The sequence below is a fragment of the Phymastichus coffea genome, unplaced genomic scaffold, assembly GCF_024137745.1.
Source record: "Phymastichus coffea isolate CEN01 unplaced genomic scaffold, Cenicafe_Pcof_1.1 PCOF00018, whole genome shotgun sequence".
In the NCBI taxonomy this organism is placed as follows: Eukaryota; Metazoa; Arthropoda; class Insecta; order Hymenoptera; family Eulophidae; genus Phymastichus; species Phymastichus coffea.
The window spans coordinates 1,454,856-1,481,163 of NW_026706829.1; the positions used below are offsets into that span (position 1 = coordinate 1,454,856).

At 40.6% G+C, this 26,308-nt stretch overlaps 1 protein-coding gene across 3 annotated transcripts in view; it reads left to right on the forward strand.

The window, feature by feature from the left end:
• LOC131675264 (proliferation-associated protein 2G4) overlaps positions 1-26,308 on the forward strand; it is a 651,851-nt gene that overhangs the window by 188,369 nt on the left and 437,174 nt on the right. For all 3 annotated transcript variants that reach the window (XM_058954185.1, XM_058954184.1, XM_058954186.1), the window contains exon 4: positions 7,679-7,858. In XM_058954185.1, coding sequence (XP_058810168.1) covers positions 7,679-7,858 — 180 coding nt within the window. The remainder of the gene's footprint in view (positions 1-7,678; positions 7,859-26,308) is intronic.

The following is a 26,308-nucleotide window of genomic DNA, read 5'->3' on the forward strand; positions in this document are numbered from 1 at the left end:
AACTATAATTGACTTGTTTCGGCGTTTTTTGTTTTGATACGATATAGAGACTAAACTACCCTTAGATAATTTTCATTCTTATTCGAGTAAAGCGTCGTAGATTTCAAAGGAATTTCGGTCGATTGTACATTTTCAAAAAAATCAAGAGATGAATATTATTTTACATAGTAATAAATGTTTTAAAAGTGTGAAAACCCCTGAAATTTGTCTTTTAAGTACATTTTTCGGGGTATCTCTACTTCTACGTAACAAATTTCCAAATTCAACTAGAAATTGATCGTTACTAGTCAACAAAATTATTAAAACTGAAAACAAAATTCAACAATACTGGTATTGTTTCATTTGGAATGAAGTTGAATACTAAAGTAGACTGGTATGTATAATCTACCCTTAATTTTCATTGAAATAACATGCCACAGATCGCTGATTTATGTGATATATTTATATATTATAGAAGGTCAAAAAGTACGAACGTGTTTTATATGGAATGATTAATTTTCTAGAAGAAAATCTACTCGTAAAGTTTATTGGTAAAAACTGTATTTTATTGATTAGTGTAATTTATTATTTTTCAATCTGATCAACTTTTTGAAAGGATTTATAAGTATGTATTGAAATGAAGAACTCTAGTCACCGAGGAGTCGAACAAACACTTTTGACAATTATAACAAAAAAATCTATTGTTTAAATAAAAATGTATTCTACGTGAATTAATTTTTTTGTTTGATTAAACTCTATGTAAAAACATGCTAAAGATCAACTTTTAATCATGCAAATGAATCTCTTCGAGATGAATACATTCGTAGTTTTAATTAGCTAAAATAATTATTCTTGAATTTAAATTTTTCAACCCGAAAACTTTTAATATGCTCTTATAATTTTTTTAATTATAAAATTTTATAACTTTTAATAATTATATTTCTGAAAAGTTACAAGTACTATTGTAACGGTCCTGTCTGATTTGTCTCCTATTTTCCTCTGCAAAACGGCAACCCGTCATACTCGAGACAATTAGTGAAAATCGGTAATTGAGCGTAGGCGCTTTTCACACGTATATGCAAATGTGTTAGGGCAACTCTGCGAAAACATTACCATATAAGGAGCGTGACGTCACGACCGTGGGAAAATTTATTGTTTACAACCGAAAATCGTTAATTATAAAGTTTTTTAAACGAACAAAAGTATTTCTTAGTTAAATTTGATGCGCTGATCCTGAGTTTCATGTTAATTTAACTCTCAAATCGATATTTGTTAGTCAAATCTAATTTACAAGTTAACATTGTTAGTTATTTTGCAATAAACAACGATATTGTTATTTCAAGTACGCGATTACAATCTCGACATATTAAAACAGAAAAGCAAGAACTTGACACTTTGATAACCCATTATTAACTGAGTTATCAATAAATAAACAATTTATAATTTTTTTAAACAATTAAAATGACACGGTTAGATAGAAAATCGATCATAAGTATCTGTAAAATTGATGATTGTGATTGTTACTAATTTGCTGATTTTTAAACCGCTAAAAAAGAAAATTGCAAATCTGTTTTTTAATTATCATTCAAATTTGGAGAGCAACATTAATCATTTTTTATACAGATAACAATCTTCTAACCACAAGCGATTTTCCCATGTAAAAATTTTCGCTCGTCGCTGCGGCAAAAGGACTCACTTTCCTACCTTGCTTAGCAGCGCGAGCACTGTTATTGAAATAAAGCCTCAGCTATTTCCTGAGACAAATTTCTTTTCAGTGGTTAGCCTGTTAAACTTCTTCCTTAACGATCTCTAAGAGCTCAACTCATGAGACTATTTCTCTCATGAGAAAAAAGCAGCCTTAGAGATCTTCTCTTCCGAAATACACTTGCTGTTAAGAGATCGGATTGAACAGTAATTGCGGCGCTGTCGGGCCTTTTCCCGATAGATGCAATTGCTCTCAATCGCATCTCGAAAACAACTCATCGAGTTGGAAAGCCTCGTGGTTTTCCACTCGAAAGATTTCTTTTTTGATCATTTAGATTGCGCGCGTGTCAAATTCTTGCTTTTTTCGGAAACGTTATTGCGAATTTACTGTAAAGAGTCCGAACTTTTATTAACGCGAGAAATACTCAAACGTTACACTATTGTTAATTGTAAATACCATTTTAGAGCTATCAAGTTATACTTTTATGTTATATAATAAATAAACATGTATACGATAAAACAAGTACACTATAAAAAAATGTATATAAATAATTTTCTTGATAAACATTCGCTTTTTTTCAATGCTGTACCATAATTAGAATCATATCTGTGGTTGCATGAGAGAATCGAATAAGTGACTTATTTGTGATTTTACGATTTTTTTTTTTCTATATTTAAAGTTAGAAAAATATATTAGATAGACTGACTTATTCGATGTTTATCGTAATTTTGACAGGTCTAGATTGGCTTTTGATTTTTTTATGTAAATTATCGATCTTGATAATAGTAACACTTAAATATGAAGAATCCGATGTTAACTTAATTTCCATACAATTGTCGCGTATCTGGTTCTGCCGAGTAGCCATATGTATATACATACATGTATTTATAGAATATTTTTTTGCTGCGTATATTTAGATATTTATAAACAATGCCTATTTTCATTCGTTGCAGTCAGTGCCACGATTTCTTGCACATTTCGTTGTAAGTCAGTTGCCCATTTTTTTCAAAACATTATTTTGACTATTATTCTGAATACTGCTTAAATAGTTATTCTAGTATTCAAACAGTTTATTTCGTGTGAGAAATTCTTGAGAAAAAAGAAAGGTTGAATAGAGAAACTGATTTGCATGAAAGTTTTGGAACAAATCAGTTAGTTTTGTATAGAATTTTGTATCTATACTTATACAAAATATAGATTTTCGCGTATTATATTATGGTTCTACATGAATATGTATAACAAGCTTATTTCTTTGTGTACTTACAAAAAAGTTTTGCCTAAAAATATAGAAATAGAGATAACTTTTGACTATTTAAAATTCTCAAACAGCATAATACGTTCATTTAAAATTCTTCACAAATCAATTATAATAATTTATTTGTTAAGTCTAAAAGATTCTCTCAATATGTATCCACACTTTCATGAACACCTTATAAATTTTTAGCATTGAAAATGAAAGTTAATCTGTTAAATATGATAAATATGCTTTTGACTTATTTCCAAACTCTCTTTACCCAAGAAAATGCTTACAATCTCAATGAAATTGAAATAAAAAATCATTATCAGATGATACTATTAGATTTGCCAGAAGCAGATGATAACATAGATATGATTATGGAAACATCTTTAGATTTTCAAGAGGAGTTCAAAGACTCTAACGCATATATTGTCGAGGAACAAAATTTGCATACACTACCTGAGGATCCTGAGTTTCCTACAAATAAATGCACCAGCTACAATGAGCCTTTGAGTTTGGAATATATGAAAAGAGCTGTCGACTTTTGGAGAAGTGGAAAAAGAAAAAATCTTTCTCTTCAAACGGTACAAAATCATTTCTGTAAGGTCACACAACTACGTCATTGGGCATATCATATTAATCAAGGTGGTATATGTCAAGAGAAAATTGCAAGAATTTACGAATATTCTTTAGAAAATGCCTATTTTCATTCGTTAAATCTGGTTTTATAATTCATGACAATGATTTGAGACGATAGGCTGAAATTACAAGCTCAAAATTTAATTGGAAATGAAGACATAAGATTTACAGCTTCTAAATGGTAGGTTGCAAAATTTAAGAATGCTTACAGAATTGTGTCTAGAAAAATAAATAAATTTATAACAAAAAAAAATATAGAAAATCGAAAAGAATCACAAATAAAAGAGACAGAATTTTTGTCAAATGTCAACCAATTAATTAATCAAGTAGGTATTGAATACCTTCAATTCAGATCAGAACAGTTTTCAATTAGAAATGCACTTTGGCCGCACCTTAGCAGTTGAAGGGGAGAAACAAGTACAATGTTTTATACAATCTGTGTCATCCAACTATCCATAGCTACACCGTGCAACCAACGATATCAGCAGACGGAGAACTATTATCACCTTTATTTTTGATATTGCAAGAACGTACCGGGGATTTGGGACCAACAGTATTACAAAAAATATTCGTGCCTACAAACGTGCATGTTGCTGCTTCAAAATCTGAGAAACTGAATTCAGGTAAAATAATTTTTCATGTATTGTAAATATGAAATATTAAAAGAAAATTTACAGATGTCTTCAAAACATGGTTAAAAGAAGTATATTTTCCTAATGTGAAGCCTACAACTATGCTATTATTAGATTCGTGGAACGATCACTATTCAATAGCTGTAGAGGAAGCTACGCCGTATGATAAAACGGTCCATCTGAAACAAATACCCATCGGAACTAATGGAAATATTCAGCCATTAGCGGTTTTTGGATTCCGTACTTGGAAAAATTTTGTTAAGCAATTTTCACATAGTATTAGCTATATCGACGATAAATTAGAGTTGTTTAAACCAGTTTTCATCACCACGTTATAAAAATCAGTATGCGTGGTGCAAAAGTGGATACCTTTTGCAACGGTAGTCGATTCGAACAATCGATACGTTCGCGATTCGACATACTCGAATTACGAGAGCGAATGTTTAGGAGAAAGAGGGGTCGCGCGCGAGTTTAGTATTCAGTATAGCTTCAGCTGTTAAATAGTTCACCGTCAAATTTCGCTTGTGTTTTTGCCATTTGCCGAACGAAAATTTTTTTGATTTTGGTACGTGCGAGGGTGTGGGAGCGAGGAAACGAGAAAAAAGCAACTGAGCCGAAAGTACCGAGGATTTAGACTAGCAGCAACCAATCCGGTAGTTAAGGCAGCGTCGTCGCAGCATTACCAGGGAGCAGAAATTATTTGCCAATATCAATTACGGCTGATCACCGTAATTGTACCGCAGGGTAGGTGCACCATCTTTTTTTCCGCGTGACGGTATCATTCCTCACTTAAATTCGCAACCGACCGTTATCGCATTCGCACCGAGCATTATAGTTCGCGGTAGATTTTCGAATTCTCTCTCTCTCTCTCTCTCTCTCTTCCCGGATAAATGTAAATCTTATACGCGTGCGCAAGTCTTTCAGCCCAAAAAAGACTGTAACTTTCATTCTTATAAAAGACTTAATTTTTATTCACCTCATGACGTTCTTTCGTTTGCCTTTAATTTAACGGATCCATCACCTGATATCTTTTAAACCAATTTTATCTAGGGAATAGTGAAAATAAACATTAGTCTACGCACACCTAAGATAAAGCAAGTTTCATAAGTCAGGTAACTTAGGTGAGTTCAACTCTATTGGAAAGGAGACATTGGAGCGAAAATATCAATCGTAAAGGAATATATGTATACTCATACGTGACGGAGCGGCGGTTAGCTTTGCATCGTGGGAGATTGTGCTTAGACAAACCCTAATTGCATCAGTTATAACGTTACACTTGTTACACTTGTAAATAATCCCCGTTACACTTGTAAATAAACCGAAGGAATTTGATAACCCCGTAGATTTTAGTTTTGAAGATTCATGTGCAACGAACTGTGAAATTCATGGTTGCAATAACGTTGCTATTATTCGATGCGGATGGCGTATAAAATCTTTGTGCTTGAAGTATTTTTTTGAAGAATACCATTACTGTTATTTATATTCCATAAGATTCTGACGAATTTTGCAAATTAATTATTTACGACAAAATTATAATATGTTATGATAATAAAATTATAATGTAATATCAACATTTAAAACTTCTAATAAATAGAAACACAGTAAAAAAAGAAACATACATTTGAATAATCAAAGAAAAAAAAGATATTTTTAATTTATCAAAATAATAATAATTCTCTACAGGCATCATTTGTTACCATGGCTCGAATTCAACTGGACTATATACCGAATTTTATTGAATTTTGAGGTCGATAGAATACTATTTAGTCGTCATAACAAAAGGAAAGTAAAAATTCAAAAAACATCACGCATGGATATAAAAAATCAGATTCCATGAAAGTACTACTATAACTATGTACAAACATTAACATAAGAGTAGTTTTTAGTCCAATAAATGGTTTATTCATATAAAAACAGATAAGTATTAGTCAAATCTTTTGACCTTTTATAATATATTAATATATCACATAAATCAGATATCTGCGACATTTTGTTTCAATGAAAATTAAGGGTAGTTTATGCATACCAGTCTTTACTTTAGTATTCAACGTCATTCCAATACCAGTATTGTTGAATTTCGTTTTCAGTTTTTTTAGAAAAAAAAAATTTTTTTTTAATTACAACCACCCCTACCATAGTTAGGGGATGCAACCCTTTGAAGATTGGTACGGCGCATAATTTTGTTGACTAGTAACGATCAATTTCTAGTTGAATTTGGAAATTTGTTACGTAGAAATAGGGATACCCTGAAAAATGTACTTAAAAGACAAATTCCAGGGGTTGTTGTCACACCTTTCAAACATTTATTACTATATAAAATAATATTCATCTCTTGATTTTTTTGAAAACTTACAGTCGACTGACATTCCTTTGAAATCTACGACGCTTTACTCGAATAAGAATGAAAATTATCTAAGGGTAGTTTAGCCCCTATATCGTATAAAAACAAAAAAAGCCGAAACAAGTCAATTATAGTTTTTAATGTCCTTTAGGACAATATAAGTTTCGTTGACCTTGCATTAAATTTGTATTTTTACGAGACAAAAATTCAAGAAAAAAATAACTTTGGCCCTCTTGAAAAAAAAGGGATGCTATCCCTGCGGACCTTGGTGTGCTGTATGATATTGTTATTCAGTAACAAACATTTACCAGTTGTTTTCAGAAAGAACTCTTGTATAGGAAAGGAGATATACCGAAAAAATGGTTTTCAGGGTCGAATTTTGGGCCGTTATTAGCACATAAAAATAATACGTGTCGCTTATTTTGTAGTTCTCTACAACATATCACAGTTTCATTGGAATCGGTTCCACACTCTTCCCTTACGTTCCTTGTCAGCGTTGTTTCTAGAACAGGCAATGTTTCTGAGAAATCAAAGAGTTACATTTACAACAGAAATCATATGCGTATCCAGACTACATACAAGAGACAATAATTTTTGCAAGAGACCGAGGAGCACTTTTGGAACAGTTCATAAATGCAATATCGATACTCGTTCAATACTGACGAAAAAAGCAGTCGAAAAATAATAGAAATAATCTACCGATCAAATACATTTTACAACTATTATAGTTCAAAGGTATACCAATAAAGTATCACATTAACCAAATAAAACAGAAATACTTATAAAAACGAAACATAGAAATATAAAATGTTGATACACTTGGCTTTTTCAGGTAACGGCAGATATGAAAAGCTTAGAGTTTTGCGATGTATGAACTTAAGTGTATGCTAAGTATATTTTGTATATTTTCTGTATAAGATTAGGTGCAATCGCCATAGTATCAATCCGTGTGCCATAGATGTCTTACAGGTCCATACTAATAATATATTAACCGATTGTTGTTTCTGATAATAAACTAAGTTACTCTTAATGAAGTATTTATTGAAATATTTCACCGCCATAGCCCAATATATACAATATACGTATATAATTTAATTTATTTAATAACAACTTAACTTTTAAAAATAAAATATCAATATTCTCAGACTTACACGATTACGGATGCTGTTGGAAAAGTTAGCGACTCATTCAAATGTAAACCAATTGAAGGAATGTTAAGTCATCAACTAGAACAATTTAAAATTGATGGAGAGAAAACCATTATACAAAATCCAACTGATGCTCAAAAGAAAGAACATGAAAAATTTATTTTGGAGATGTACGAGGTAAGTTATATAAAATTATTGCATCCCTTGATAAATTTATTTACTTTTAAATAGTCATACTTCAAATTAATCTCAACTCCACTTCGTTTATCTAAAAAATATGAGTCTGTGTATATCTTTTTGAATTGCACTATCAAACTTAATTTTTGAAGATATCTATAGCTTTTGCCTTTCTAAATTGCCTGGGTCAAACTTAATTTAGTCAGGTTTTTAAAATTTCTAGAGAATGATACTATCAGATTAGCTTAATATGTTTAGTCTTACCTGAGCTCAATTAAATTATAAAATAATACATTAGCACACTCGTAACGATAAATTTCGACTGTTATATTCTAAGCGAATCGTGGAATAGTAACTGTTTATATGCGAAATATGCCATCTTTTCTTCTCTCTCTCACGGTTTTGCTAGCGTAAATTCAACGCTTCTAAAAGTAAGACACAAAATCTCTTCTCATTACGAGCGACTCGACTAGCCGCTTGGAAAAGTTTCTTTTAAGAATTCTTACCGAAACAGCTAGCTGTGCAACTATCAATCTTAGCGAGTAAGTCAATCCTGTCCATTTGGAAGACCCGTGAGCAAAGATAGAGTCTCACTTCGCGGTTGATCTCACGGCATTGGAGAGCCGAGTAAATAGCCTATAGCGCTTTTTAATTGTACTAATGAGCGATCTACAAGTGCCTTGAATTGAGAAGTCTATGAAAAAGTAACTTCGAGGCCACGAGACATTTCAGATCGACACACAAAAATATTTTCTCGAAGCCGCTTAGAAATTGATTTTCGTATGTATAAGTCTGAATGGACGAATCTTTCCTGTTAATACTAGTCGTGCTTAAATTTTTCAAATATTTTTAGAAAGAGATTGATTTTAAATAAAATGAAAAAGCCCCTTTCTTTCAAACCGAACTCTCTGCCAATCCCTTTCAACCCGTGAAGTGTGAGAGACCGTGAATGATACTTTGTGCACAATTCTCAGCAGCTGTTTCAAGTTCAAGTAGGACGCAAAGAATCAAGAGGCGCAAACGCTCTGACGGTTGAATAATATGCAGAGTGGTTCACTTAAATTTAATTTTAATTACAAAAAGAGAGTTTTGTTATTCTTGACACTCTCCATTTTGTTAAGCAATTGTTAGCACCGTTAACGGGTTGGCTCTGAAATTGGTTTAAAATTTTGCTTTACAAAAAGAGAGTATATAAACACACATGCAACATTAATGCAAATTTAAGATTGAGACAGGTTGAAGGACGGTGGCGTTAACTCATTCAAACTCCATCAATAGAATTACTGACAATGTAATTGATAATCTTTTCCTTCTTTGAATCCGACGAACGTAACCAGCCGTTACTTGCGTCTATACAGGGGCTGAAGATACTACTCAGCTTGCATAGCTGCTGCTTGTGCTGTTGTTGGTCGTTGTTAGCATTAAGGGATAAACTTGTCCTCGCCGTCAGCGTGGATCCTCACCAGCATCCTCACATATTCCAGTGCAGGGATTTTACACTGGCTGTGTGCAATCCAGCCATAAAATACAAAAAAACTCAACTAACGTCCTCCGCCCTCCACTCCTCACTCGAACGTATATCCTAGACTACTAAAATCCCGTTAATAGCGCATTCGCAAACAAAACTTGAAATCCTTGAAAAATTAGTAACGCGCCAGATTCCACAATCTATCTCTAACTACCCTTTTACATTTCACTTTCGTCGACTTTCTCCTTATTCCTATCGTCTTCACTTCTTGCGTTCGCCGTCTCACTTCCTTATCAGTAATCGTTGACCGCTCCTAGCTCCACCAATCACTCTGTTCGTCCACCGCATCTCAAACAGAGAAAATGGCATGACAGTGCTTACGTACAAACTCTCAGCATGAACCCGGCAAATGGACAATTGTGAGGATCAACGCGCAAATCAGCAAAATCGTGATTCTCTGTTATAGCTCTTTTCTCGAATCAATCGATGCTTTCATTAGAATCTGAAACTATCTCCCGCGCTCACCGTCTGGGGGTTACATTCAGGCACGAACAATTTGCGCCGGCACAATCCCCTTTGGGTGAGTAAATTTAAGTGAAATGGCCACGCAGTCCGTCGGCCGCGTGCAACTAACTGGTAAAAAAAGAAAACAAAACAAATCAAAACAAATCAAAATAAAAAAACTACAACCAACAATAAAAAAATTAATTAAAACAAACAAATACAAGAATCAACCGAAAAAAATGAAAGACCGCACGTCTATAGTACCACCTACACTGGCCATGTACTATTGATTATCCTGTTAAGCGCAAGAGTGCGATAGCGCGCTAACCTCCTCAACAAAACGTAGTTGTTCCTCCAGGGATAGGCTAGCAACATTATATCGGCGTTATTATTATTATTATTATTATTTTTTTTTTACAAGGAGTTGCGGAATCCTTTTTGCGGATTCCCCTTAGCCTTTCTGACTGAGAGGTTATGTGGGAATCCCCGAAAAAAAAATTAGCCTACCCACTAAACCGCCATCTCCTTGGTGTCCTTACCCTAGCCAGGGACTATGTTAATATTACTTCTGACTGGAGGTTCTGTCTGTATTTGTCCGTTCGTGTCGTTTCTCCGTATCTCGTTACGTCGCGTCACTTCGTCTGCTCAGTCATCTGTTAGGCAGCCGTCCGCGTTCTTACGTTTCAGTATAGTTTCCGTATACATAGTGATTAAGCACCACTATTCGGGTTCACGCAGCATCAGAGCCACGATGTTATTGGGGGTGATGCTGCCGACCGTTTCTTCCAGTTCCTGTCTGAGTCTTGTTCAGCGGTCACACTCAAAAAACGTGTGTTCCGCGTCGTCTCGTTCGTGTCCACAGTACTTACAGTCGGGTGTTCGTAGTCTGTTCATGTTGTAAAGGTACCATTGCAAGTACCCGTGGTCCGTCAAGAGCTGGGTGACGTAGAAATTTACATCACCAAATTTCCTTCCGAGCCATAGCCGCAAGTCCCGTATCAATCGTCTCGTCCAGTTACCACCTCGTTCCTCTGTCCATCGGCCTTGCCATATATCAATTGTCCTGTCGCGCTCAACGATTGCCGCGTTCTTTCGTCCTATGTCCGCGCTGCTCGAGAGCATATGGCTCTCCTTTGGGTCGATCGTCGTCCGTATTTTCCGTACTATATCGGAGTACGTCGTGTCCGTGCCCGGCCTGATCAGGACAGCCAGACCCCTTTTCCGGTGGGCCGGTTCGCTTCTGTCAGACCGATTCTTTGCGTCCGTTTTCTTTTTTATCTTGTCTGATCATTTTCGTATTACCGTCTGCCAGTCCTTGGTCGGTTCCGTCGTCGAAGGACTCTTTTGTGAGGGCTCCGGCGTGGTTCCGATCGACGAACGTTTTCGTTTCGTCCGCGGCGTTTCTTCGTTATTCGCCGCTGTCATGTCTGTATTGTTGTTGTCTTGGGAACGTCTTCCCGAAACTTTGTCCGATCGCTTGTGCAGCGTGATGTCCACAGTCTCGAGAATTGTCTTAATTCCCGTCTTCACTGTCATGTTCATCTTCTTTTGTACGTTTACTGCTTTGGCCATTTTCGTCGCCGTCTCTTGTATGAGCCACAGCAGTTCCGTCACGTCTCGTGTGTCGTTTGTTATTGTGGGTGTTCGTGCTGTCGTCGGTTCTTGGCTGTCAGCGGCAGAGACGTAGCTCACCCCGCTGCCGTCGCTTGACACACTGTCCGTCCTCTGTCGTCTTGGAAAGTTCAGTAGGTCGTTCTCCTCATTCCCGTACACAAAGTACGGCCCTCAAAATCCGTGCCGCTACCCGTGACTATCGGGGCTTTCATCCGATAGGAACCCGGGGTGGATTCCTCTTGAGAAGGAGTTACCATTTGAGGTATATCAATGTTTTTTTTATGCATATCCATATTTTTTGGTTTGTCCCGTTGTGCTAAAGGTCCCTCGTGGTCCCGACTCCACGAACCGCGCTGGAACAACGCATTGCCCCTGAGGTCCCCCTCATCTTCCCTGTGTGTTCAGTGTTCCCCCCTGTAGAGTGTGCATGATTGTGAGTGCCCATAGTGGCAAAACCGGGCTTCGTACATGGGGAGAGCCCGATTAGAGGGATCCCCTTCATTCGCTTTTGGGCGACTCCGTTTATAGGGGTCCCCGGCATTCGCTCTTCGGTAACCCCCGTTTATAAGGTCGCCGAGCATTCATTCATCCCGGTTTGCTAAGAGGCATGTGTGTGTAAGTGTTTGTGTAATGTGTGAGTGTAGGTGTGTCTAAGTGATCAATGGTTGGGCACAGGAGCAGAATACCATTATCTTTTGCGTCATTTGTGAGCCATATCTTCTTCTTGGCGGTGTCCGTTATAGCGTTGCTGCTCAGAGCATTGACGCGACGGACGACGTTTCCACCGAGCACGGTCGTGGACGTTGGAAGCTAGCATTTGCCCAGTGAGGCGTTTCTCCTTCAAGTGCTAAGTATGACCAGCATGCATTTCTAATTGAAAAACACTCTGATCTGAATTAAAGGTATTCACAAGACCAATTTGTTTTATCCATTGATTGACGTCTGTTATCAATTCCAACTCTTTTGTGTGCGATTCATCTCTATTTTCTATACTTTTTTTTGTTACAAATTTATTAATTTTTCTAGAAACGATTCTATGGGCTTCTTTAAATTTTGCAACCCAACCTTTAGAAGCTCTAAATCGCACGTCCTCGTTCCCAATCAATTTTTGTGCTTGTAAAGCCCACCTTCTCAAGTCATTATCATGAATTATAAATCCAAATTGAAGAGCCGCGTTAAAGTTTTCCAAAGTATAATCGCAAATCCTTTCAATTTTTTCCCGGTAATTACCAGCTTTGTTAATTTGGTGAACCCAGCGATGTAACTGTGTTTTAGATGTGACTTTACGAAACCGATTTTGTACTGTCGGAAATCCAAGATCAACAGGAAGTGTATTTAAATTAATATCCTCGACAATAATAGCATTAGGTTCCTTAAATTCTTCTTGGAAATCTAAAGTAGTTTCTACAATCGAATTGACGTTATTACTTGAGTCCATCAAATCTAATAATATTGACTGAAAAAGATCTTTAATGTCCACTTCCTTAATATTGTAATTACTTTCTTCAATAGGTAGTTGTTGAAAATAAGCAAGTAACATATTTATCACGTTTAGAGGATTGATTTTCATTTTGAATGCTAAAATAAACATGAAATGCTAGTAAAAATAATTATAAATACAAGAAAAATCTTCAACTTATCTTATCTAGGTTAATAATTAGTCGATGAAGAATATTATATTTATGCATGTACTCCAGAAAGAATTTGACTAGAAAATAACTTGAAGAGACAATATCAAAAATAAACTTACATTATACCGGGTGTTCCAGACCATCCGTACAGCCATTTTAAAATCGAAAATTCGTGTTTTTGTGAAAAATGTTTCAGATGGAAGTTTTTACGACAAAGGGGGCCATCTATCTGTATAACTAGTTTTGACCTTGAACATCGTTTTCAAGGTCATTTGAAGGTCGAATTGTTTTTTTAAATGGGAACCCCTATTTTTGACATCGGATTCAAAAAGAGCGAGAAATTTTATGTCCACAAAGATATTTTAAAATTTTTTTTCATGACCTTGAGAAGGTCGATTTAAGGTCAAATGCTTGAAAAACTGCCTAAAAGCGTTTTTTAATTTTTAAGATATCGAAAAATGACCTCTACAAAATTTGTTCAGAACAGAGTGGGCCACCCAATGCACCAAAAACCTTTGGCCTTTAACCTCATTTTGTAGGTCATTTCAAGGTCGAAGTGTTTTTTGTAATGGAAACTCCTCTTTGTGACCCCGGATCCGCACATAGCGCGAAATCCGACGTTTGGATAAGGTATTATGTTGAGTTTCGATTGATCCACGACGTGCTCCTAGTAGAATTTAATAAATTTAGTCCGAAACATTTTGTAAATGTTTCGCGAATAATATTGGATCTAAATTTCACATGACCTTAGCGATGAACGTCGTGGATCAATAGAAACTCAACATAATACCTTATCCAAACGTCGGATTTCGCGCTATGTGCGGATCCGGGGTCACAAAGAGGAGTTTCCGTTACAAAAAACACTTCGACCTTGAAATGACCTTTAAAATGAGGTTAAAGGTCAAAGGTTTTTGGTGCATTGGATGGCCCATTCTGTTCTGAACAAATTTTGTAGAGGTCATTTTTCGATATCTTAAAAATTAAAAAACGCTTTTAGGCAGTTTTTCAAGCATTTGACCTTAAATCGACCTTCTCAAGGTCATGAAAAAAAATTTAAAAATATCTTTGTGGACATAAAATTTCTCGCTCTTTTCGAATCCGATGTCAAAAATAGGGGTTCCCATTTAAAAAAAACAATTCGACCTTCAAATGACCTTGAAAACGATGTTCAAGGTCAAAACTAGTTATACAGATAGATGGCCCCCTTTGTCGTAAACAACTTCCATCTGAAACATTTTTCACAAAAACACGAATTTTCGATTTTAAAATGGCTTTACGGGTGGTCTGGAACACCCGGTATATAAATTAAGAAAAAAGAATTATTCACACAAACAGAGAAAAAGAAAAATTTTTTGAGAAAAAGATTGTTGAAAATCAAAGATGAATACGAAAGTTATTTTCAATACGAACATGTAGAATGCCTGATTCCGTTCATTTCATTCTACCCATATTCCAATTCAATATTTACGAGTATATGTAGCATTCTCGCATCAATAAAATATTTTTCACAAAGCTGAAATATATGACCTAAAACTTACATGCGTTACTACTCTTGAAATTTTTTTGAGACTTGAAATAATATAAATATGTATATATTTTTTTCGAACATTTCGCAAGAATTTCTTTCGCAAAATAGCGCCGACTCACAACAAAACATTCAATTGACTGGCACCGAATAAAAATATACGTGGTAAGCGCATGATGATGAAACCTGCTTATTTTTAGCAGATAAACAAGTTGAAAACATTCTAGTGACTCACCAAAAAACTCGTTTCTTCCAAATATAAAACTTATGTTAATAATAATATTAATGTAATGCAACTTATGGTAATAATAATGTTGGAGTAATTAATTGTTCGCGTAAATCATTGTAAACGTAATTATGATTAACTTTACTCCTTTTTACAATTACAATATTTAAAGAATGTACAATATTGTTGGCTACAAAATGAGACCTTTCTTTTATAATATTTAATTTAAAGAAATTAATAACTATTTAGGTGATCAAAAACATATTTTTATTATCTTTGAATATGTTTAATGATACGAATAACTAAGGTTTATGTAATGTTTCAATTCGAGAAAGTTATAAAATTATAAAAGCATCATCGTATAAGTATTGTGTATTTAAAGGTTTGTAAAATATTCTATAGAAATGGAGTAATCTTATGAAAATCTGATTTCAGAAGTGAAATTTGATGGTAGTTTTTACCGCTTTGAATGTGCTACTGTCATATAACGATATACATTTCTCATTATTTTAGGCCTTCTTTAGATTGAAATTTCATTCAAAGTGGTTATCATAGCTATTTGTTAAAAGGAAACTATATATTTAACTGAAGAAGGGCTTACCCTCTTATACGAGGTCTGTCCGGAAAGTATCGGGCCTACGTTTATATCTTCGCGCCATAGTGTTCGAGCGACCTCTACCGGACATAAACGTCAACAGTAAAGCCTCACGAATCTATTGGTTACTTACTGACACCTGTCGGACGTATAGTTCATGCGCAGCGTGTCTTTGTTTACAGTGCCTTTTTCGCATTCGTCGGATTTTGATATTGTCAAAAATGACTGAAAAACAAGATCAACGAATTTGCATCAAATTTTGCTTTCAATTCGGAAAAACGAGTTCGGAAACTATTGAAATGATGCAAAAGGCCTTCGGAAACGAATAAAAGAGTGGTATAAACGGTTCAAGGATGGTCGCACTTCTGTCGATAGTGATTCTCGTTCCGGCCGACCTTCGACGACAAAAACCGCAGATAATATTGAGCGGGTGCGACTTGCAATCAAACGAGATCGTCGTATGACTGTGCGAGAACTAGAAGAAGACCGTGGGACACCAAAAACTATCATTTCAGAAATTTTAACCGAAAATTTAGGAATGAAACGCGTGTGTGCGAAATTCATCCCAAAATTGCTCACAGCTGAGCAGAAGAACATTCGCTTAGAAATCGCTCTGGACCATCTGGAAATAGTCAATAATGATGATAATGTGCTTAGAAAAGTTATTACAGGTGATGAATTATGGGTTTATGGTTATGATTCTAAAACAAAACAACAATCTTCACAGTGGAAGCAATCTGAATCGCCAAGACCAAAAAAAGCGCGTCAAACTCGGAGCAATATTAAGTGAATGTTTTTTTCGATTATGAAGGTGTTGTACATCACGAATATGCACCAACAGGTCAGATAAACAATAAAGAATACTACGTACAAATTTTTGAAACGTTTTCGTGATGCAGTAAGAAGAAAACGGCCGTACTTTTGGGAAAGTGGTGACTGGCTTCTCCATCACGATAATGCGCCAGTGCATTCATCCAATCTTGTGCAGCAGTTTTTGAGCAAACACAATATCGCATTGCTTCGATAACCTACATACAGTCCAGACATAGCCCCTTGTGACTTTTGGCTGTTTCTAAAACTAAAAAAACCACTCAAAGGACACCGATTCGATGACAAAACAACGGTTGAAAACAATTCGACGAGTGTACTTAAGGCTATCCCTAAAAGTGAGTTCCAGGACTGTTTTGAGAAGTGGAAACATTGATGGAACCGTGTTATTCAATCAAGTGGGGATTATTTTGAAGGATGCCAGCCATCAGATGATAAAGAATAACGCTAGCACGAAAATATAAAGGTAGGCCCGATACTTTCCGGACAGACCTCATATATAATTTAAAAAGAAAATTCGAAATACATTACCTGTAGTTTTCAACGTCCTTGCGGATAAAAGAAGTTTCATTTAGTTTGCAAGAATAAAAAATTATACCTCACAATACTAAGGAAAATGGTAAGGTAGTCAGCCATCGACTTGTCGTCATCCTCCATCCGGGGGTTTAACACAACATACAGCTCCTCTCGATCCAACGTCCGACAGAACTGGCAATAGAAGTCTAAGGAAAACTCGTGTAAGATGCGCTATATATACGTGTACAGCGCTGTAACTTCTCCAAGAAGCACTCAGCCGCAAACCCAGCGTAACTCTTTAACTTGAGTTTCTATAGTCAGAAAGTTGTCATTCATCAGTGGGCCTGCTGTTCAGGCGGCCGCGCGTTACTTTTCTGGACGACCTCCAATAACCTAATCGTTCCTTTGTACATTGATGGTAGTGATAACCTCGGTGACAGTCATTTCGTCCTCCTTCTTGCAGCTGTCTTCACTTAAATGCTAATATTCGAGGAGCTAACAGCGTCCTGACTTCGTCGACCTTTGTAAGACCACCTTGTGCCTCTAGACGCACGTTTCTTTCACCCCTAGAAACAGTTTTTTCTGTAAAAATTATTGAATAAAAAAGGCTTAGAAACAAGATAATCTTCGATACGGGTAGACCTTATTTTTTTAAAAGAAAATTCAGTTTTTTTTATCAATTATTGGCTATAAAAACTATAATAAATTATATATCGCCTTAATTACGGTAGAGTTTTGATCAAAATATGGATAAACGATATATTTCAGTAGTTTTGGGCAATGCACAATATAACTTGTTCATTAAATTTTTATTAATTTATAACGAACGGCATGTAAGTTCGTTATGTCTCTCTCTCCCCAGGAAGCCATCAAATAATAATTATCTATAATAATTAATTATCATGTAAACATGTTTAAATAATTGCAGCGTGGACGTCAGCGAACCGGTAAGTGACGCGATTATAGTTCGATTATCGATATCGACTCGCGGCCCGAACCTCGCGGAGAGGCGAGCCCTTCGATGAGAGAGAGAGAGTAGGGACAAAAAGTAAGTCTGCTTCCGACCGGCAACGAGCAAGTAACCGGCAACGCGAGCTCGCTAATTACTCGAGAGAGCAATCAGGTTTGATAGCCACACACGTGACAACCATCGACGCTGTTCCCGAAAAGCCCAGCGAACACTCGGTGATAGAAGCAGAGAAAAAAAGCGTAAACGCAAGAAGCGATAACGCGATTAACAAATCCTTTGCAAGCGAGCGCGCCGAGAACTACTTGCGAATCTACTGTAGAGCGACTCGTCAGTTCCAGCATTGTAAGTACCAGTCTGTTAACTTGGCTTCTCTCTCTATGGCTCTCTCCTCCTGCGTTGCTTAAATTGCGTATCCTTGTCGATACCTTACCGCATAGTTGCTTATTTCTTTTCTGTTTTCGTTCGGCCTACGAACAGGCTTCCGTTATACGCGTATTGTCGCTTCGTCCGATTTACAACGAGCAAGTGCGGTTGCCGTTTTCGTCTAAGTCGAGTGACCGAGACATTTCGACCGGCTAAAGAGCCGACACGAGTAAGCGATGTAGGTTTCTCGTTCGAACGGTGCGCGCCGGCTAGCCGTCGCCATTGTGCCTAACCGCTCTTACAGGGCGTGCGCGGGCAAGTTCCTCGCTGCGTAGCGTGTGCGCGGCTCGTCGGCTGCACTGAAATCTGACGCGAGGCTATCCACGCTGCTATTTGTACTGCGCGCGAACTACGCTATTCTATGCTTGTGTTGTGAATAAATGAATTCAATTCACTCCTTTGCTATGTGTCATTTTCCCTCGATTCCTAGTCGTATATGCGATTATGCGCTTTAGCTTCTCCTTGGCTGTCGCGCCTTGTCATACGAAAGCTTACGACACTCTCCGCGGGCCAAGTTTTCGACTCGAGAAGGAGGCAACTGAGCTGCTGGACCCAGGACGTTCGGTGCAGGAGTGCCGATCAGCTCTGGAGAGCCATTCATCTACTTTTCCGCGGTTACTTTTATATAGCGTGTCCCGCTCGAGCGAAGCTGAGCAGGAACCCCGTTATAAATTTAAACAGTTTGTTTGAATAAATTATTCTAAATTTTTTTTGCCAAAAATAATTTTGCCAGGCGAATTCCACGAGAAATACGGAATGCTTATTTTTTATATGTTATAACGGGGTTCCTGCTCAGCTTCGCTCGAGCGGGACACGCTATATAAAAGTAACCGCGGAAAAGTAGATGAATGGCTCTCCAGAGCAGATCGGCACTCCTGCACCGAACGTCCTGGGTCCAGCAGCTCAGTTGCCTCCTTCTCGAGTCGAAAATTTGGCCCGCGGAGAGTGTCGTAGGCTACGCGTGAAGATGCGCGACGTCCAAAATGAGAGATTCGCGCGTGTATAGTCGCATACACAATTGCAATCCAAGGAACAGGGAGTCGGCGGGCAATAAGCACTTGGATATAATTAAAAGTGGATGCGTGTAAATTTTAATTAGCACAAAGGAATACATAATATCAAAACGATCGATATAAACAAAGTTAATCGCAACGCAACAAACTCGCAATAGCTTGACAGTGAAGCGAACGGAACTGCGCACGCGCTACGCGGTTAAGGTCGCGCAAGCACTCGCTCTGTTGTGAGCTGTGCACAATGGCGACAGCGAACCGGCGCGCACCGTTCGAACGAGGAAGCGACAGCGCTTAACCTCGTCGAAGCATGTAACAGCGAATTCGCCTCGCAGGAGCCGGACGTTCGCGAACGGCAAACCGCACTTATTCGTTTCGGAGACGACGAATGTATAAAAGCGACAGCACGTTCGCGGGGAGAGAGAAATTGCCGGTACCAACCGTGGCTGCGGCGCAACGTGTACCAAAGAAAAGGCGGGTGTAAACGCGTGGTTTAGTTAGCGTGAAAAAGGAGAGAGCGGTATAGAGAGAGAAGCCAGGTACTAGATCTAGTACTTACAGTATAGCCGCTTGCACTCCTATCCTAACCCGCAAATCAAGGGCACGCGACAGCGGGCTCGCTTCTACCGCGCACTCGCTTTGTTTTTGGTTGGCTGCCTCGCAATAACACTTTTTTTTGGCGTATGCAGCGTACGTAGGCGCGTGTAAGGCTGGATGACCGTGGTAGGCTTCGACTCGCGCGAGGAACGTTAGCTCGTCGATCGTCGAAGACGGACTGTCTCAATATTCGAAACTCTCTCTCTCTCCTCGCAAGGAAGCGTCTCCCCGCGAGGTCCGCGCCGCGAGTCGATATCGATTATCGTACGCAAGTTGCTGTATCGTCCGTAATGCTGTAACTATTCAAACAATAAGGTAATTTACAATGATTATTAAATATATTAGTTACTGGCTTCTTGGAGAGAGAGAGAGACATAACGAAGATACAAACGATTCGTTATATCCCCCTTCCCCAGACGCTGGTTGCCAGTGGGTACCAGATCGAAACCTAGTCTCTCTCTCTGCATGCATATGAGTTTATTTACCTCTTAGGGAAAATTTAAGGCGCGGGCCATCATATTGGGGCGGAATAAGCGCAACCACAAAAGGATAGGAAGGGCAAGGTAGTTAGAATAACTCTCTCCTTTACAAAAATAGGCGTTTATTCGCTACAAATGTAGTAAAAAAAAATAAAACGATTAAATACATTTTTTTTTTGATTAGGGGCACAGCCCTCGTTTAGCGTTACGCGCGCCGCGTAACAATCAAGTACATGAGAAGAGAAAGAAAAGAATAAAACGTGGTAGCGAAACTCGCTTTTAGCGTGTACGCTAAGCGTAACGCTTACTTGCTGCCCTTATGGGCGCGCAGCTCATTCGCCGTACAGGCGTACTATCCTGCTGCTCCGACAACCACAGCGGGTGGAGCGAAAAGTTCGGGCAGTCCGTCGAGCGAGCGACGCCAGTCAGGCCGCACATGCGGCAGAACCTCACGCCTATGAGGTCGTCGCGTGGTCCATCCCACTTTCCGCAGGGTTCCGTGCGGAACGCGTTCTTAAGGGCCACGTGGCCGGGTGGCCGTTTAATGGAGCCCCGCGCGAAGCTCTGAGTCAGGCCTCCAGGCCTGGCCGGAGCCTGGGCGACGACCATTTCTGCGCACGGTCCCGCCTGGTCAGAGGTAGATTCCGTGTCCCAGGGCCTTCCGGCTTGGCAGATACGGAGCGCGTGGCGACGGGGATCCACCGCCAAGCGATCCAGCTGCCTCATCTGGGCACGAAGGTCGTCCACCTCCCGCAGCTTGGCCTCGACGGCCTCAGCGAGCGCTCGCTTCTCCTCCTCGGCTATGCGCTGCGCCAGCCAGTCAGTACGGACGTCAGCGACGTACGCTTTCCAGTCCAGCTCCTGCTGGATCTTCGCAGCGTATTCGCCAGCGACCCGCCTTGCCTCGGGGCCAACGACGCGGATGAAGTCCGCCGCTTCCGTAAAAACGGCAGTTTCTTCCAAATTGGCGGCAATACGGGCAGCGCGGGCGCCTTTTACCCGCTGGAAGAGTTCCTTCCAAGCCTCTTCAAGGGCCCTTGGCCCATAGACGGGGTAGGGAGCGTCGTCGCTGGACTCGGTGTCGTCCTGGGCCAATGACGAAGCGGCGTCTGCGGCAACCCCTGAGCCTCTCTCAGTGCTCGCCTCTTCGTCGGGCGTCCTCACTCGCTCGTCGGAAGCTTCGGCCTCGGGGGCTAGTCGAAGGAGCTCAGGCGACGAAGCGGGCTCGGCTCCAACGCCGAGGGTCTCTTCCCCGGTCGCTTCAAGCGTTCCCCCGGGGACAGCAGCCTCAGCGCTCAGCGATTTCTCGCCTTCGTCGGTTACGACCTTGACGCATACCGCGGCTTCGGCGACCGCGTCTTCAGCGACAGCGCCTTCAGCCGGAGCGACGACTCGCTGGGGCTTTCCCTTGGAGCTCTGCTGCGCAGATTCCATCTGAAAAATCCCAAGGTAAAGTAGTATCTCTTGGAGCTATCAAGATGACTCAGCAAGCAGAAGAAGATCAAGCATTAGAGAGCGATGGAGTAAAGCAGCAAAGCAGAAGTTGAAAAGGCAGTAGATCGAGTAAAAGCATAAGCAAAACAAAGCAAGAAAAAAAAACAAAAATAAGGCGCAATTGGGTCGCTTAATTTCGGTTGGAACGGAGTCGTCTCGGTGACGGCGGATTCGCACGCAACGCGAGCCTCTTCTTACCTTTCGGTCGGCCACGTTTTCTCCGCGGTTCGGAGTTCGTCTCGCAGTTTTCCGACCTATTCGGTTTAGACACGCTCTCGACGGGTACTGGAGAAAACAGATCGTTGAGATCAAACTCTTCTTCGGACTTAGGTTCCTCTTCTACTTCTTTGTCCGCGTCCGGACATTGATCCTCGTCGTGGCAAGGTCGTAAGTCGCAAACGGCAACTTTACCCACATCGTGGCCTTTTTCGGTGCTCAATTGGTATGAGTTCAGGCCTAGACGAGCAGTCACGACGAAAGGTCCCGCAAACTTCGGGCTCAGCTTAGCAGCTATTTTCATCGCTGCTGAAGAGAGTAGGCGGTTCTTAGCCCAGACTTTATCTCCAATGCAATACTCTACGTTTCTTCGTTTTAGGTTGTAATACTTCTGTTGACGATCTTGCGCAATCCGAGTGTTTTCCCTAGCGTCGGCGCGGAAATCATCCAATTTCTCCATCCTTGCGTGCCAGTGTTCCACTGCCGCAGCTTCAAGGTTACGGACTCGGTCTCTATCTTCCCTTTTTTTTCTTGGAGTCGGGAAGTTCAGGGTGCCGCCCGTAATTAAGGAAAGCTGGACTAGCGCGCGTCGCTTCATGTATCGCAGTGTTGTAAGCGAAAGCGAATTCCGCTATGTGCGCGTCCCAGGTGGTGTGATTTTCTTGAATGAAGGTACTAATCATGGTCTTGATAGTGCGATTCACTCTCTCCGTCGGATTGCTCTTAGGAGAATACGGCGCGCACGTGCTATGCGTTACGCCGAATGAATCCAAGAACTCATCCACCAACTTATTTTTGAACGGCGTAACGTTATCCGATAAAAATTTATCGGGCACTCCGAATCGCAAAAAGATTCGCTCCTTTAACTCGCGGCGGATCGCTTTCCCATTAGCTTTGCGTAATGGAATGCACTCTATCCAGCGAGTAAAGAGGTCAACAAAAATGAGAAGATGTTCGTGACCCTGCGCTGACCTTGGAAAAGGGCCCATAGTGTCGCCTGCCACTATTTCCCATGGCCGAGAGACTATGTGCCTTCCCATTAAACCTGCAGGAGCGACTTGCTCCACTTTGGTTTGTTGGCAGACAAGGCAATTACGGACGTAATGTGCTACGTCTCTATTCATGCCAGGCCAATAATATTTCAGCGCTGCTCGCTTTAGCGTCTTATATCGCCCTAGATGTCCTGCTGTCAGGCTATCGTGGCTTTCTACAAGCACTTGAGCTCTGCGTTCTCGCGGGAGCACTAGTTTCCATGCGTCCTCGTCCGCGCCCATCAGATCGTCAACAAGAGGATCCGGCTTGTAGATATATAGCTTATCTCCGCTATACTTCCAATATGGGTGTTCGGTTGGATTCTCTCGAACCTTTTGAACCCATTTCAAATACCAAGGGTGTTTGATTGGAGTTAGCGCTGAGAGCGATGCTAAGTCGGCGGCAGTAGTCGTGCCATCTTCTTCGTACATCCGTGATAAGGCATCTGGAACGACGTTGAACTTTCCTTTGCGATGCACTATATCGAAACTGTACGACTGTAAGATCAGCGACCAGCGTCCAAGCTTGCCGTTCGGATGCTTCAAATCTCGTAGCCATTTCAGACTATAGTGATCGGTTATCACTGTAAAATGATAACCTTCTATATAAGGCCTAAATTTCTCAATCGCCCAAATTAATGCGAGACACTTTTTTTCTGTTACTGAGAGACTCCTCTCCGTAGCGCTGAGTGCTCGACTGGCAAAACAGAGCACTCTGTCTTCTTCTCCAATGTGTTGTAGGAGAACGCTGCCCAGTCCTGAATCGCTTGCGTCACATTCGACTATAAACGGGGCCGCGAAATCGGGCCGTGCCAAGACTGGGGCAGTGGCGATCTGTCCTTTGATGCGCTCAAAAGCGTCTTGCTGCGCTTCAGTCCACTCGTACTTAGTGTCTTTTCGGGTTAATAAGGTAAGCGGATCCGCTATGCTCGCAAAATCGGGCAAGAACTTCCGATACCATGACGCCATGCCAAGGAATCTGTGTAATTGCTTCAGATTCTGTGGCGGCGGATAGTCCAAAATAGGACGAACCCTCTCGGGATCAGGACGAGTCCCATCCTTGTTGACTAAAACGCCTAAGTAGCGAACTTCTGTCATACAGATGCGCGACTTCTTGTAGTTGATGGTTAAGCCCGCCTTTTTGATCCGATTAAGGATGCACGAAAGCCATTTCAGATGATCATCATAGGTCTCTGTGGCTATGATTAGATCATCTATATAAGCGAAGGCATAGGGCTCCATCTCAGGCGGTATCAGCTTATCTGCCAGCATTTGGAAGGTAGCTGATCCTCCAGCTACTCCATAGGGCATTCGCACAAACTCGAATAGCCCAAGGCCAGGGACAGTAAATGCTGTAATCGGCGTGGATCGCTCCGTAAGAGGGATCTGGTGAAAGGCCCCAGAGCAGTTAAGAGCGCTAATGTACTTAGCGTGCTGCAGTTTTCGCAGAATCACGTCCATGAAGGGAAGCGGATATGCGCTAACCTTGGACACTGCGTTGACCTTTCTAAAATCTACGCAAAAGCGATACGAACCGTCTGGTTTTTTAACCATAACGACAGGGCTCGACCATTCGCTTTTCGAACGCCGAATTATCTTCGCCTCAAGCATCTTATATACCTGCGCATGCATCTCCATTTCGATAACATGCGAAACAGGATAGTATTTCTGCTTGATCGGCCGGGCATCTCCAACGTCAAAGTCATGGGAAATCCATGAAGTACATCCAATGTGGCCATTCTTTGGTTCCGGCAGTATCTCCTCAATTACTCGTCGATCCCTTTTCGTTGCTCTGGAGTAATCTCTGCAATACCAAGTGCGGACAGAGCGAGCGGACTATCAACGCTCAAAGACGAGAGGGTAAGTGACTCGTGTTGATCACACCCTTTTACTCGTAAGGTATTCGTCTCGGGATCAAGACAAGCGGAAAACGCACGAATGAAGTCTCCTCCTAGAGTACATTCAGACTCGGCTTCGCTTAAAATAAGGGCATCTATCATATAAGACGCTCCTGCGACCGAAAACGGTAATTGAACACTGCCAATGATGGGCACGTAATGTCCATCGATAGCGCGCGCTCCTGGGCCGTCGTACAATGTAACCGGACGATCCAGAGCCGCAGCTATTTGAAGGCCAATGGGGCTTAAGACAGTCCGAGATGCACCGGTGTCATAAAGTGCTCTAAACGTGAAATGGCCTACTTGTACTGGTAGCCACCACCGAGGGTACGTTTCAAACAAAGCGCACGTCGCAGTACTTTGGTCTGGCAGAAGCGTAATCGCTTGGTCGTTCTGTGCCGGCGAACAGACGACTTTTGCTGATTGCTGTGCCTGACGGTCTCCTGAGTCGGCGTTAGTTGATGAGGCCCTCGGAATCAGGGGAGCGATAGGGACCCCGTCTACTCGCTCCTGTCTGCGTTTTTTGCAGGCTCATTTTTCGAGCATTCAGGACAAGTAGCCTTAGTATAACCGGGCCAACTACACTCCCAGCAGAGTAACTTATCTGCGCCTGGTCCAGGAGTTTTATCTTTATTCTTGTCTGAGCGTGGTGTGATAACTCTTGCTCGACCTCCAGGCAGTCGATCACCTCCTCGACCACCTCTAGCGTTCCATCGCCCTCCATTCCTGCCCCCTCTGCCACGATAATCGGATCCTCTTCGTGGAGAGGTAGGTGACTGTCGTGCTGCAGCTTTCGTTGAAGTTGGAGTGGTATCCACACTAGCGATAGGCAGGCTTTTAGGAGAAGACACTGTAAGCTCCTGGTATTTCTTCAGTAGGTAATTGTGGAGAGATTTCTCTAACTCAGCATCTGATAAACTCGAAGTTTCCGCCATTGAAGCGATATTCGCCTTTGACTTCATCGTTGTCTTGGTCTTCGGCTTATATGCGGCCTCTGGGAGCAAACTCTGCTCTGGAGACGGTGGTGGCTTCCAAAGTTCATCGGATTCCGCGATTTCCACCTCTTGTGCTCGATGGAGGAGCTGAGCTAGCGATGCGATGGTATGTTGCTGCTTCTTTAGCTCCTTCTTGAGTCTTGGAACCATGTTATCTATTGCCAAGTCCACTTGGTCAAGGATACTCCATGGTCGCTCAAAGCGGCTGAAAATCGTATGTAGGGCTGACAGGTAATCTCTCACGGGTTCATCAGGTCCTTGCGTCCTTAAATGCGCTTCCACCGACAGGTTTCGGCTGTACCGACGTGACTTGCTATAAGCGGTTAGCGCTGCATCTCGAAACTCTTGGTAGGTATTCCATGTTGGTCTCAAGAGGCGGTACCAGTGGAGCGCTTGACCTCTGAAAAGCGTAGATAGTGAATCCAGGATT